This window comes from Salmo trutta, chromosome 24 (genome assembly GCF_901001165.1).
Source record: "Salmo trutta chromosome 24, fSalTru1.1, whole genome shotgun sequence".
Lineage (NCBI taxonomy): Eukaryota > Metazoa > Chordata > Actinopteri > Salmoniformes > Salmonidae > Salmo > Salmo trutta.
In genome coordinates, this window is record NC_042980.1 from 19,472,479 (window position 1) to 19,487,873 (window position 15,395).

Here is a 15,395-nt window from a genome sequence, read left to right on the forward strand (position 1 = left end):
CTATTTTGATCTATTATTTAAATAAACACCCTTGAAACTGAGCTAATCCTTCTCTGTCTGTCTGATATGGGTAAATGTCTTGACCAAACTCCCTGGTCTGCCACAGTATATTTTATAAATAATTATATGTGACTTGTTACTCCGCAAAAGTAGTACCTGACGATGCACCAATGGCAAAAAAACAACAATAACATACAATGGTAAAAGAAGTACACAATACAAGGAAGGATAAGAACATAACACCCCCCCAAAAGAAAAAACTGAGCATCTCCAGAATCAGTTTATTAGGTGACTTGACAAGACGAACTGGCAACAGACAAACAGGGAACACGGGAATAAATACCCATGGACTAATGAGGGAGGTAGGTGGAGACAATAAAAACAGGTGAAACCGATCAGGGTGTGACAGTACCCTAACCAACCCAGTCAACCAGGTACTGGAAACCCCTTTCCCGTGGTCAAACCCTCAGGAGGCGACTCACCGTGTACGCTGGCTGGCCATCAATGACATGGGGGGAGGGATGGGCCTAGACACAGAAGACATAGGACTGTGAGACAAGGGCTTAACCATGGACACATGAAAAGTACGGTGAACACGGAGGGTATGGGGCAACAGCAGGCGAACAGCAATGGGACTAAGGACTCTAGAAATGGGGAAAGGACCAATGAAACGGGGGGAAAGTTTGTGGGATTCCACCCGTGGGGCAGGTCCCAAGTGGAAAACCAAACCCTCTGTCCGATACGATAGTGGGGAGCCGGAGTCCGGTGGTGTTGGCCAACAACCCGATAAGGGTGCAGAACGCCTTCCAGAATCGGGACGGAAACTGAGGACCCCGATCCAAGACAATGTCGACCGGGAGTCCATGGATCCGGACGACGTGCTGCACCATGAGCTGGGCCGTCTCCTTGACTGAAGGTAACTTAGGTTCTCAAAGGCCGCCCATTTCATCCCTCTTCCTATCTACCACCGTCAGAATGGTGGTGTTGCCATCTGACGGAGGAAGTCCAGTGACAAAATCCAGGTAAATATGGGACCAGGGGTGATGAGGAACAGGGAGTGGCTGAAGGAGGCCAGACGGAGCTTGCCGCGGAGTCTTGCTTTGAGCACACACCATGCATCCGGTGACAAAGGCCGAGACATCAGGAGCCATGGTGGGCCACCAGAAGTGTTGTCGGAGGTAAGCCAGGGTACGATGAGCACCAGGATGACAGGTAAGCCTGGAGGAGTGAGCCCATTCCAGGACTTGAGGCCAGGCCGAATCAGGAACTAACATCCGGTTAGCCGCCCGTATCCCAGAAAAGAGAGAGTGGAGCAGTGGAACTCGCACTTCTCCGCTTTTACTAACAACTGATTCTCCAGGAGGCGCTGAAATACTAGTCGAACATGGAGAACGTGTTCTTGGGCAGAACGGGAGAAAACCAGGATGTCATCAAGGTAGACAAAAACAAAACGATTCAACATGTCCCGGAGCACATTGTTGACCAGAGCCTGGAAGACAGCGGGAGCGTTGGTGAGTTCAAGCGCCATGACCAGGTACTCATAGTGTCCACTGGCTGTGTTGAAAGCCATCTGCCACTTGTCTCCTTCGCATATCTGAACAAGGTGGTAGGCATTCCGGAGTTCCAGTTTTGAAAAGATGGTAGCCCCCTGGAGAGGTTCGAAAGACGAGGAGAGGAGTGGTAGCGGATACCGATTCTTGATCGTGATGTCATTGAGGCCCCGGTCATCAATATATGGACGCAGGGTTTTGTCCTTCTTTTCCACAAAGAAGAACCTTGCGCCGGCAGGAAAGGCAGAAGAGCGAATGCTCCCAGCAGCCAGAGAGTCCTCAATGTACTCCTCCATGGCCTTGGTCTCAGGGCAAGACAGGGAATATAGCCGGCCTCGAAGCGGTGTGGTGCCCGGGAGGAGATCAATAGCACAATCGTAAGGACGATGTGGAGGAAGAGAGGTAGCACAAGCCTTGCTGAAAACCTCCAGCTGGTCATGATACTCTGCTGGAACGGCAGAGAGATCTGAGGCCGTACTTAATCCTGGAGGCAGATGTTTCCGGGGAAGGCTGCGCCAGTTTTAGGCAGTGTGAATGGCAGAACGGACTCCAACCCAGGATTGAACCCGTGGTCCAGGAAATATTGGGGTTGTGCTTCTGGAGCCAAGAAAATCCCAAAACAACAGGGATGTGAGGGGACTCAATGAGGAGAAGCTGTATTGACTCACTGTGATTACCAGATATCTGCAGATTAATGGGAACTGTGATGTGCTGGACTCTACCAATGGAGAGGCCATCCAATGCTCTGGCATCCATGGGAACGGAGAGGAGTTGAGTGTGAATACCTTGTTCCGATACCAGGGTAGCGCCCATGAAACTCTCATCAGCCCCTGTCAATGAGCACCCGAAGAGACTTTGACTGGTCTCCCCACACCAGGATAACAACAAAAGGAGTACGGGTAATAGGAATTAGAGGATTCCCAGTCTGGCTCACCAGTGTACTTGTACCTACTAATGATTTAGGTCTCTTCACTGGGCAGGTAGCTATGAAATGCCCCGCAGCACCACCATACAGACAACTGTTGGAGCTTAGCCTATGTGAACGTTCCCTAGGCGATAATCTAGCTCTGCCCAGTTGCATTGGTTCCGGTGTATCTGACTCACCTGCCGCCTATGATTCTCAAGGGAACTCGGGTGGCTTCGGGTCTTCTCAGAAATACATCCTTCGGGGACTTCCGGATTCCCTCGGAGATGAACGAACAGCAACGGATGAACAAGTGTGCCTTGACGTAATTAAAACAATTATCTGGCCGCCTCTCTCCCAGATACCGGAGAATCGAACACCTTCCTCACCCCTGCCATGAACTTATCCAGATGACGACAAATGGCAGATTGTTGTTCCCAAACTGCTGTATTCCAGGAGAGCGCCCCTCCTGACATTAGCGTAATAATATACGCTATCTTCGATCGGTGTGAAGGGAATGAAGATAGCTGTAGCTCAAAAATAAGGGAGCACTGAGAAAGAAAACCCTGGCAGGTTGGGAGGTCTCAGAGGTGGTGGGCTGTCTATGAGCTAACTCACTGATTTGCTCTATAATAGCCTTGAACCCTTGGTTGTGGCGTCCTGTCAGGGAACGAAGCCCTTCCAAAAGGTTCTGCAATAGCTCCTCATGCTTCCCAATGCAGGGACTCCCTGCAGGGAGCTGGTCTAAGTCTGCTGGGTCTGTCATTGGCAGTTCGTACTATAAGAGCACAGGGCGAGAACCAGATGAGGGTAACTAAACCTGTAACAAGGCTAGCCATCACATGATACAGTAAGTTGCTAGCTTGGTGCATGCCAGCTAGCAGTAAAGTTACAACAGGGCAGCCAAGTTACCTTAAACCACAACTAAGGATTCTGACGGGAAATTGGTCTTGAGTCATGTCATATCAGAACTGTATATTGTATAAATATACCTGTGCCTATCATAACTATTCACCCCCTTACTTGTAGCCATTGGTGGAGCATCAAGTACTGTCTAGTAATGTGACCAGCTTTTGGGGAGTAACAAGTAATTTACAAACATTTATAAAGTATATTTTATAGTGCATACTTTAGATTAGGGACTGAAAATAGTTTATTCATAATTAGTAAATGGTTTAAAAGGATCTACATTAATAATCTACTGAGGTATTATTAGTAAGTGCATGTACTCACATTTATAAATACACTCATTAACAATGAATAACTATACCATTCATGACATATATGAATATGGCAACAAAAGCCATATAAATAATCTGATGAGTTGACAATAACTCTTTTATAATTGTCTTATAAATACATTAGTACTACATTATTAATAATTGATACATTGTTATCATTTAAAATAGTGTTTATAGGTGTATAAAATAATAATTAGAGATTGCTTATTGACATTTACGAATGTAGGAATAATGATTAATAAATGGTAAGTAAACACTTTACAAACTGTTTATAAATGGTTTATTCAGGAACCATCAAATCCCTTTAGCGGGATCGATTTGACAACAGCCAGTGAAAGTGGAGGGCGCCAAATTCAAAACAGCAAAAATCTCATAGTTCAAATTCCTCAAACATACAAGTATTATACACCATTTTAATGATAAGATTCTCATTAATCCAACCACAGTGTCCGATTTCAAAAAGGCTTTATGGCGAAAGCATAGCATTAGATTATGTTAAGACAGCACCTAGACAAGAAAAACCACACAGCCATTTTCCAAGCAAGAGAGGTGTCACAAAAACCAGAAATACAGCTAAAATTAATCACTAACCTTTGATCATCTCCATCAGATGGCACTCATAGGACTTCATGTTACACAATACATGTATGTTTTGTTCAATAAAGTTCATATTTATATCCAAAAATCTCAGTTTACATTGGCGCATTATGTTCAGTAATGTTTTGCCTTCAAAAACCTCCGGTGACTTTGCAGAGAGCCACATCAATTTACAGAAATACTTATCATAAACTTTGACAAAATATACAAGTGTTATGCACAGAATTAAAGATACACTTCTCCTTAATGCAACCGCTGTGTCAGATTTCAAAAAAGCTTCACGGCAAACTTTGCAATAATCTGAGTACAGCGCTCAGAAACCAAAAGAAGCTATACAGATACCCGCCATATTGTGGAGTCAACAGAAGAAAGAAATAGCATTATAAATATACACTTACCTTTGATGATCTTCATCAGAATGCACTCCCAGGCATCCCAGTTCCACAGTAAATGTTCGTTTTGTTCGATAAAGTTAATCTTTATGTCCAAATACCTCCATTTTGTTCGCACGTTAGGTTTACTATTCCAAATGTAAGGCGTGCGCTTACTAAGTCCAGACGAAAAGTCAAAAAAGTTATACTACAGTTTGTATAAACATGTCAAACGTTGTATAGAATCAATCTTTAGGATGTTTTTATCATAAATCTTAAATAAAATTCCAACTGGGCAATTCCTTTCTCTTTAGGAATGAAGATTAACTCAGCTCGCTCCCAAGGTAGTGCGCATTACTGAGCTTGTGCCTTTTTTTCAGATACCTAGTTCCATCAGCTCTTATTCTCTCCCCATTCACTGTAGAAGCCTGAAACAACGTTCTAAAGACTGTTGACATCTAGTGGAAGCCTTAAGAAGTGCAATATGACCCCACAGACACTGTAGTTTGGATAGGCAATCACTTGAAAAACTACAAGCCTCAGATTTCCCACTTCCTGGTTGGATTTTTTGCCTGCCATATGAGTTCTGTTATACTCACAGACATCATTCAAACAGTTTTAGAAACTTCAGAGTGTTTTCTATCCAAATATACTAATAATATGCATATCATATACCTTCTGAGCCTGAGTAGCAGGCAGTTTAATTTGGGCACCCCTTTCATCCGGACGTCAAAATACTGCCCCCTACCCTAGAGAAGTTAAAACCCTGGATGGGATTTTAAATGGTAGCTGTAGATATATACCACCCTGCATCCCACTGCTGGCTTGCTTCTGAAGCTAAGCAGGGTTAGTCCCTGGATGGGAGACCAGATGCTGCTGGAAGTTGTTGGAGAGCCAGTAGGAAGCACTCTTTCCTCAGCTCTAAAAAAAAAAAAAAAAAAGGAAAATGACCCAATGCACAGTGATTGGGGACACTGCTGTCTTTTGGATGGGATGTTAAACAGGTGTCCTGATTCTCTGAGGTCATTAAAGATCCCATTGCACTTATTGTAAGCATAGGAGTGTTAACCCTGGTGTCCTGGCTAAATTCCCAATCTGGCCCTCAAACCATCATGGTCACCTAATGATCCCCAGCTTACAATTGGCTCTTTCATCCCCCTCCTCTCCCCTGTAACTATTCCCCAGGTCGTTGCTGTAAATGAGAACGTGTTCTCAGTCAACTTACCTGGTAAAATAAAAAATCAATTCTCCAGTAGGAGGTGCTGCCCAGCCTATAGTTTTTTTCTGATAGAAGATCTGACGCTGTTTAAAAGATACAAATCCAACATATTTTATACAAGGTTTGTCTATGTTGAAATTTGGTAACAATGATTATATAATCCTGTGGTTGAAATTTCACCTCGATTACTTTTTTCAAAACCGCTGTATTTTCCACGTAGATTCCACGTCACAATACGTTGAAACAATGTTAATTCAACCAGTTTGTGCTCAGTGGGTAGTAACTGTAACAAGGGGTTGTAACCAATTCAGAGAACAGAACAGAAAAATGGAAAGGAACAAAAAACGTCAAGGAGCAGAAACAGAACCTGGAATGAAAGTGATCAGTACTGTTCCAGAACAGAACTGTTGTACCATTTTCACGTTCTTTTACGTTCAGGGCATTTTTTCCAGTCCCACAAAAAAAGCGCCTATGCAAAGCGTCCCTCTGTCAATCAGAAAGTTCTTTCAGTGTCTGCCTGACAGCTGAAAATCTTTGCCAGTGAGTGTGCGTGTAGACTACCTGCCTCTCCCCCTCCGAAGCATAGCTGTAGCCTACTGACTTTACAATGGTGATTCCGAAGATAGGGAGAGATATTTTGAATTAGAGAAGAATGGATTAACTTTTTCAATGCAAGTTAGGGATACCATTTCATATTGGATTTATTATCTACAAAAAGGTAAGATGTGTTTTTAATTATTACATTTACATTTAAGTCATTTAGCAGACACTCTTATCCAGAGCGACTTACAAATTGGTGCATTCACCTTATGATATCCAGTGGAACAACCACTTTACAATAGTGCATCTAAATCTTTTAAGGGGGGGGGGGGGTTAGAAGGATTACTTTATCCTATCCTAGGTATTCCTTAAAGAGGTGGGGTTTCAGGTGTCTCCGGAAGGTGGTGATTGACTCCGCTGTCCTGGCGTCGTGAGGGAGTTTGTTCCACCATTGGGGTGCCAGAGCAGCGAACAGTTTTGACTGGGCTGAGCGGGAACTGTACTTCCTCAGAGGTAGGGAGGCGAGCAGGCCAGAGGTGGATGAACACAGTGCCCTTGTTTGGGTGTAGGGCCTGATCAGAGCCTGAAGGTACGGAGGTGCCGTTCCCCTCACAGCTCCGTAGGCAAGCACCATGGTCTTGTAGCGGATGCGAGCTTCAACTGGAAGCCAGTGGAGAGAGCAGAGGAGCGGGGTGACGTGAGAGAACTTGGGAAGGTTGAACACCAGACGGGCTGCGGCGTTCTGGATGAGTTGTAGGGGTTTAATGGCACAGGCAGGGAGCCCAGCCAACAGCGAGTTGCAGTAATCCAGACGGGAGATGACAAGTGCCTGGATTAGGACCTGCGCCGCTTCCTGTGTGAGGCAGGGTCGTACTCTGCGAATGTTGTAGAGCATGAACCTACAGGAAAGGGTCACCGCCTTGATGTTAGTTGAGAACGACAGGGTGTTGTCCAGGATCACGCCAAGGTTCTTAGCACTCTGGGAGGAGGACACAATGGAGTTGTCAACCGTAATGGCGAGATCATGGAACGGACAGTCCTTCCCCAGGAGGAAGAGCAGCTCCGTCTTGCCGAGGTTCAGCTTGAGGTGGTGATCCGTCATCCACACTGATATGTCTGCCAGACATGCAGAGATGCGATTCGCCACCTGGTTATCAGAAGGGGGAAAGGAGAAGATTAATTGTGTATCGTCTGCATAGCAATGATAGGAGAGACCATGTGAGGATATGACAGAGCCAAGTGACTTGGTGTATAGCGAGAATAGGAGAGGGCCTAGAACAGAGCCCTGGGGGACGCCAGTGGTGAGAGCACAGTGGTGAGAGAGACAGATTCTCGCCACGCCACCTGGTAGGAGCGACCTGTCAGGTAGGACGCAATCCAAGCGTGGGCCGCGCCGGAGATGCCCAACTCGGAGAGGGTGGAGAGGAGGATCTGATGGTTCACAGTATCAAAGGCAGCCGATAGGTCTAGAAGGATGAGAGCAGAGGAGAGAGAGTTAGCTTTAGCAGTGCGGAGCGCCTCCGTGACACAGAGAAGAGCAGTCTCAGTTGAATGACTAGACTTGAAACCTGACTGATTTGGATCAAGAAGGTCATTCTGAGAGAGATAGCAGGAGAGCTGGCCAAGGACGGCACGTTCAAGAGTTTTGGAGAGAAAAGAAAGAAGGGATACTGGTCTGTAGTTGTTGACATCGGAGGGATCGAGTGTAGGTTTTTTCAGAAGGGGTGCAACTCTCGCTCTCTTGAAGACGGAAGGGACGTAGCCAGCGGTCAAGGATGAGTTGATGAGCGAGGTGAGGTAAGGGAGAAGGTCTCCGGAAATGGTCTGGAGAAGAGAGGAGGGGATAGGGTCAAGCGGGCAGGTTGTTGGGCGGCCGGCCGTCACAAGACGCGAGATTTCATCTGGAGTGAGAGGGGAGAAAGAGGTCAAAACACAGGGTAGGGCAGTGTGAGCAGAACCAGCGGTGTCGTTTGACTTAGCAAACGAGGATCGGATGTCGTCGACCTTCTTTTCAAAATGGTTGACGAAGTCATCCGCAGAGAGGGAGGAGGGGGGAGGGGGAGGAGGATTCAGGAGGGAGGAGAAGGTGGCAAAGAGCTTCCTAGGGTTAGAGGCAGATGCTTGGAATTTAGGGTGGTAGAAAGTGGCTTTAGCAGCAGAGACAGAAGAGGAAAATGTAGAGAGGAGGGAGTGAAAGGATGCCAGGTCCGCAGGGAGGCGAGTTTTCCTCCATTTCCGCTCGGCTGCCCGGAGCCCTGTTCTGTGAGCTCGCAATGAGTCGTCGAGCCACGGAGCAGGAGGGGAGGACCGAGCCGGCCTGGAGGATAGGGGACATAGAGAGTCAAAGGATGCAGAAAGGGAGGAGAGGAGGGTTGAGGAGGCAGAATCAGGAGATAGGTTGGAGAAGGTTTGAGCAGAGGGAAGAGATGATAGGATGTAAGAGGAGAGCGTAGCGGGGGAGAGAGAGCGAAGGTTGGGACGGCGCGATACCATCCGAGTAGGGGCAGAGTGAGAAGTGTTGGATGAGAGCGAGAGGGAAAAGGATACATGGTAGTGGTCAGAGACTTGGAGGGGAGTTGCAATGAGATTAGTGGAAGAACAGCATCTAGTGAAGATGAGGTCAAGCGTATTGCCTGCCTTGTGAGTAGGGTGGAAGGTGAGAGGGTGAGGTCAAAAGAGGAGAGGAGTGGAAAGAAGGAGGTAGAGAGGAATGAGTCAAAGGTAGACGTGGGGAGGTTAAAGTCACCCAGAACTGTGAGAGGTGAGCCATCCTCAGGAAAGGAACTTATCAAGGCATCAAGCTCATTGATGAACTCTCCAAGGGAACCTGGAGGGCGATAAATGATGAGGATGTTAAGCTTGAAAGGGCTGGTAACTGTGACAGCATGGAATTCAAAGGAGGCGATAGACAGATGGGTCAGGGGAGAAAGAGAGAATGTCCACTTGGGAGAGATGAGGATGCCAGTGCCACCACCCCGCTGACCAGAAGCTCTCGGGGTGTGCGAGAACACGTGGGCAGACGAGGAGAGAACAGTAGGAGTAGCAGTGTTATCTGTGGTAATCCATGTTTCCGTCAGTGCCAAGAAGTCGAGGGACTGGAGGGAAGCATAGGCTGAGATTAACTCTGCCTTGTTGGCCGCAGATCGGCAGTTCCAGAGGCTGCCGGAGACCTGGAACTCCACGTGGGTCGTGCGCACTGGGACCACCAGGTTAGAGTGGCAGCGGCCACGCGGTGTGAAGCGTTTGTATGGCCTGTGCAGAGAGGAGAGAACAGGGATAGACAGACACATAGTTGACAGGCTACAGAAGAGGCTACGCTAATGCAAAGGAGATTGGAATGACAAGTGGACTACACGTCTCGAATGTTCAGAAAGTTAAGCTTACGTTGCAAAAATCTTATTGACTAAAATGATACAGTACTGCTGGCTGGTGAAGTAGGCTAGCTAGCAGTGGCTGCGTTGTTGACTTTGAAAGTGTAGCTGGCTAGGTAACCTCGATAATTACTCTAAACTACACAATTATCTTAGATACAAAGACAGCAAAGACAACTATGTAGCTAGCTAACACTACACTAATCAAATCGTTCCGTTGTAATGTATTAGTTTCTACAGTGCTGCTAGTCGGTAGAAGTTGGCTAGTTGGCAAGTTAGCAGTGTTGACTACGTTAGAAGGACGAAAATAGCTGGCTAGCTAACCTCAATAATTACTCTAATTACTCTAAACTACACAATTATCTTTGATACAAAGACGGCTATGTAGCTAGCTAAGACAAATTGCTCAGATCAAACAAATCAAACCGTTGTAATGTAATGAAATGTAATATTACCTGTGGAGCGAAGCGAAGTGCGACTACTCGCTCCAAACCCGGAAGTTTTATGGTGCTGCTCTGCACACACAAGCTGTTCGCTAGCTCTGGTCCAATGTTAAGCCAACGCTGAAGTTAAAAGACATTCAAAGTTCCTCCATAGGTATAATTAATCACAAGATGCCCAGCGCGTCAAGCCAAGCCTCCTCCTCCACCCTCACTCACTCTCTCCCCCTCACTCCCTTTCTCCCCACCCTAAAATTGTCTGTTGCATCTCGCGCCCTACACTTGTCTTAAACAACTTGCTAAAATATACTTGCCCGTCTAATAGCAAGCTGCTCTATCCGCAATGCATGATTGGTGAAGTAATTTAATGTTGAGCTAAATGTAAATACAAATACGATTTCAGAAGTTTAAAAAGAAACAGGAAGGATCGGAATAAACCAGTACTTTTTGGAGGTTTCTAATCGGTTCAGAAATGTATTTTGCTGGTCGGAAACAGTGTAATGGAATTTTAAAAAGTATGGTTCTGTTCGTAAGGAAACAATTTCAAAATAATTTCAGTTCCAACCAAAGTCTGACTGTAACGGATGACATTTAGAAAGTAATTTACCCAACCCTGATCAATGACTAGTATAGTTTACTAGAGAAGTCATCACTAGTAGCAGCCAATGAGCAACAGTAATGAGTCCTTTTCTTTTTGAATGGCTTGGCATTACTGGAACGTGGGCTGGCAGGGAAGCCATTTAGAGAAATGTCACATTGTAATGTTTCCGCTGTCTCCCACTGTGATAGACGTGTCTATAGGGTTTCTTGGGCTCTGTTATTTCCATTTAGACTCTAGCTTCCTTTGGCACCTAACAGACCTTTTGCAGGCGCCGAAAATGTGAGTGTTGCGTCCCTCCCACGTGTCTCAACATCTGAGACAGTATAGGCCTCCCTGATACAAGGAAATCACTACAGAAGAAGGGAACTGGAACAGGGACTTTAATAAAGTACCTGCAGTGAGAACAAGTAATTTTTTGGGGAAGGATGAGTTTGACAGTGAAACCTTGGGCAATTCCAAAGCTTTATTGCGGTACTATATTGTCATTTTCTTATTAATCATTCTTCTTTCTCAATTTTTTTGCGTTTGTCTCTCTCTCCATCTCTTCCCCCTATCTCTCTCTCACTGTCTCTGTCTCCCTGTCTGTCTCTCTCTCTTTCTACAGATTGGGTGTAAAGTGACAGTGCTGCTGTTCATCTATTTCTTGGCGACTAACTACTACTGGATCCTAGTGGAGGGCCTGTACCTCCATAGTCTCATTTTCATGGCCTTCCTCTCTGACACAAAGTACCTGTGGGGCTTCACCCTCATCGGATGGGGTGAGTGTGTGTCATGATTTTATTTTAATTTACCTCTGTCGCTACAGGTTATTCTCATTGAGATTTAAACTATTTTGCATCAGAGACCTGTGTGTGAGGATGTCATTGTAGGACTGCAGCCTTTATGGGATTTGATTGGGTTGGTGTGCCTTCTAAAAACAAATGTAGTACCCAAATTTTGTTTACTTCATTTCATCAAGAGCTTTGGTAATCATGCTCTAATATTTGTTATCTAAATGCCAGTACACATTGATAATGCACTATGACACCAGAGACCTATTGTCAGGTGTGTGCATACTGGTAGCGAAGTCAGGTGCAGGAGAGCAGAGATTTGTGAACAGGCGCACACTTTATTGAGGCAAAAGTGCAAAACGTGCAAAACAGTCACAAGAATTATGTTTAACAATAAACATCTTCATGAAATACCAAGTGATCCATTACATGCAATAAATAGAAAAAGTAAGTGAGAAAATACACTGAGTGTACAAAACATTACGACAACCTGCTCTTTCCATGACATAGACTGACCAGGTGAATCCAGGTGAAAGCTATGATCCCTTAGTTGTCACCACCTGTTAAATCCACTTTAATCAGTGTAGATAACGGGGAGGAGACGGGTAAAAGAAGAATGTTAGCCTTGAAACAATTGAGACATGGATGCTGTACTTTATGTGTGCCATTCAGAGAGTGAATGGGAAGGACAAAATATTTAAGTGCCTTTCAATGGGGTATTGTAGTAGTTGCCAGGCGCACCAGGACATCCAGCAAACTTGACTCAGATGTGGGAAGCACTGGAATCAACATTGGCCAGCATCCCTGTAGAACGCTTTCGACACCTTGTAGACTCCATGATATTACTACACTGTTGGAGCTAAAAACATAAGCATTTCGCGGCACCTGGGATGACATCGGCAAATATGTGTACGCAACCAACACATTTGATTTGATTACAATAGCCCAAACACAGACCTTCCATACTTACTGTTCTCAGTAAGCTGTCCTCAAGGCAAAGGGTGGCTACTTTATTGGTTACTATATGTTATTTCATAGTTTTGATGTCTTCACAATTATTCCACAATGTAGAAAATAGTAAAAATAAAGAAACTCTTGAATGAGTAGGTGTTATAAAACTTTTGGCCAGTAGTGTACATCACAGAAGATCGAAATATATCAAAACAGTTTGACATGCAGTGGGAAGAAAAATTATGTGAGCCCTTTAGAATTACCTGGATTTCTGCATGAATTGGTCATAACATTTTATCTGATCTTCATTTAATTCACAACAATAGACAAACAGTCTACTTAAACTAATAACACACAAACAATTATAATTTTTCATGTCTTTATTGAACACACCGTGTAAATATTCACAGTGCAGTTTGGAAAAAGTATCTGAACCCTTGGATTTAATAACAGGTTGGCCCTTCTTTGGCAGCAATAACCTCAACCAATCATTTTCTGTAGTTCTGGATCAGACCTGCACAATGGTCAGGAGGAATTTTGGACCCTTCCTCTTCACAAAACTGTTTCAGTTCCACAAGATTCTTGGGATGTCTGGTGTGAACCGCTCTCTTGAGGTCATGCCACAGCATCTCAATCGGGTTGAGGTCAGGACTGACTGGGCCACTCCAGAAGGCGTATTTTATTCTGTTCAAGCCATTCTGTTGTTGATTTACTTCTGTATTTTGGGTTGTTGTCCTGTTGCATCACCTAACTTCTATTCAGCTTCAATTGGCGGACAGATAGCCTTACATTTTCCTGCAAAATGTCTTGATAAACTTGGGAATTCATTTTTCCATCGATGATAGCAAGCTGTCCAGGCACTGAGGCAGCAAAGCAGACCCAAACCAAGATGCTTCCTCCACCATAGTTTACAGTTGGCCTGAGGTTTTGATGTTGGTGTGCTGTGCCTTTTTTTATCCAAACATAGTATTGTGTGTTCCTTCCTAACACCACAACTTTTGTTTAATCTGTCCACAGAATATTTTGCCAGTAGTGCTGTGGAACATCCAGGTGCTCTTTTGCAAACTTCAGATGTACAGCAATGTTTTTTTTGGACAGCAGTGGCTTCTTCCATGGTGTCCTCCCATGAACATCATTCTTGTTTAGTGTTTTACGTATTGTAGACTTGTCAACAGAAATGTTAGCATCTTCCAGAGATTTCTGTAGGTCTTTAGCTGACACTCTAGGATTCTTCTTAACTGGCAAGTGTCTTCACTGACATTTTCAACCTCTCCCTGACCGAGTCTGTAATACCAACATGTTTCAAGCAGACCACCATAGTCCCTGTGCCCAAGAACATGAAGGTAACCTGCCTAAATGACTACCAACCCGTAGCACTCACGTCTGTAGCCATGAAGTGCTTTGAAAGACTGGTCATGGCCCACATTAACACCATTATCCCAGAAACCCTAGACCCACTCCAATTTGCATACCGCCCCAACAGATCCACAGATGATGCAATATCTATTGCACTCCACACTGCCCTTTCCCACCTGGACAAAAGGAACACCTATGTGAGAATGCTATTCATTGACTACAGCTCAGCGTTTAACATCATAGCACCCTCAAAGCTCATCACTAAGCTAAGGACCCTGGGACTAAACACCTCCCTCTTCAACTGGATCCTGGACTTCCTGACGGGCTGCCCCCAGGTGGTAAGGGTAGGTAACAACACATCCGCCACGCTGATCCTCAACATGGGAGCCCCTCAGGGGTATGTGACCAGTCCCCTACTGTGCTCCCTGTTCACTCATGACTGTACATTTTCTGATGACACAACAGTGGTAGGCCTGATCACTGACAACGACGAGACAGCCTACTGTATAGGGAGGAGGTCAGATACCTCACCGTGTGGTGCAAGGACAACAACCTCTCCCTCAATGTGATCAAGATAAAGGAGATGATTGTGGACTACAGGACGGGGCTGTAGTGGAGCAGGTTGAGAGCTTCAAGTTCCTTGGCGTCCCCAATAACTCTACCTACATGTACATATTACCTCAATTACCGACTAACCAGTGCCCCCGCACATTGACTCTGTACCGGTACCCCTGTATATAGCCTCCACATTGACTCTGTACCGGTACCCCCTGTATATAGCCCCGCTATTGTTATTTACTGCTGCTCTTTTTTAGGTGTTTTCTTAAAACTGCATTATTGGTTAAGGGCTTGTAAGTAAGCATTTCACTTTAAGGTCTACATCTGTTGTATTCGGCGCATGTGACAAATACAATTTAATTTAATTTGATTTGAGTTTGGCATTCGACTATTCACGTGCAACATGATTGCGCAATTACACGCCTGATAGAGTTAGCGGAAGACAGACGAGCAGTATCCACCGTCGAAATACGGCGCTGGCTAGCTTTAGAAGACCCTGAGTAGATCTAGCTTGCATCGTAGTATACCCCTCTGCTGTGTCCAGCCCAAACGATTTACCAGTGACAGCGTGGTTTAAGCAGAGTTGAATTTAACCACACTTCAGTCCACCATGGCAACCCTTAAAATAACATGCTTGTGTGTGTGTGGGTGTGTTTATTAGGGCTGTGACGGTCATGCAATTTTGGATGATGGTTATTTGTCAGCTAAATGACTGCGGTCACCCTAATAACCGTTTTTTTTTTAAATACTGGCAACCAAAGACTTGTTTGCTGCAACACTGTGCTTGTTTCAGCCAAGAGCAGCAAAGTTTAGTCACGTTGTAGAGTCCATGTTACAGCAGAAACAAACAGACTCAACCGCACGAATGCCCGGCCGTCCCGTCTACAGTCAGCTGTTCATTCCATGCAACAACAAAAATGGTCATG

At 45.2% G+C, this 15,395-nt stretch overlaps 1 protein-coding gene across 1 annotated transcript in view; it reads left to right on the top strand.

Moving 5' to 3' along the window:
* Positions 1–15,395, top strand: part of LOC115160871 (parathyroid hormone 2 receptor-like) — a 116,232-nt gene that overhangs the window by 58,432 nt on the left and 42,405 nt on the right. The window contains exon 7 of the mRNA XM_029711357.1: positions 11,439–11,592. Within this exon, the coding sequence (XP_029567217.1) occupies positions 11,439–11,592 (154 nt within the window). The remainder of the gene's footprint in view (positions 1–11,438; positions 11,593–15,395) is intronic.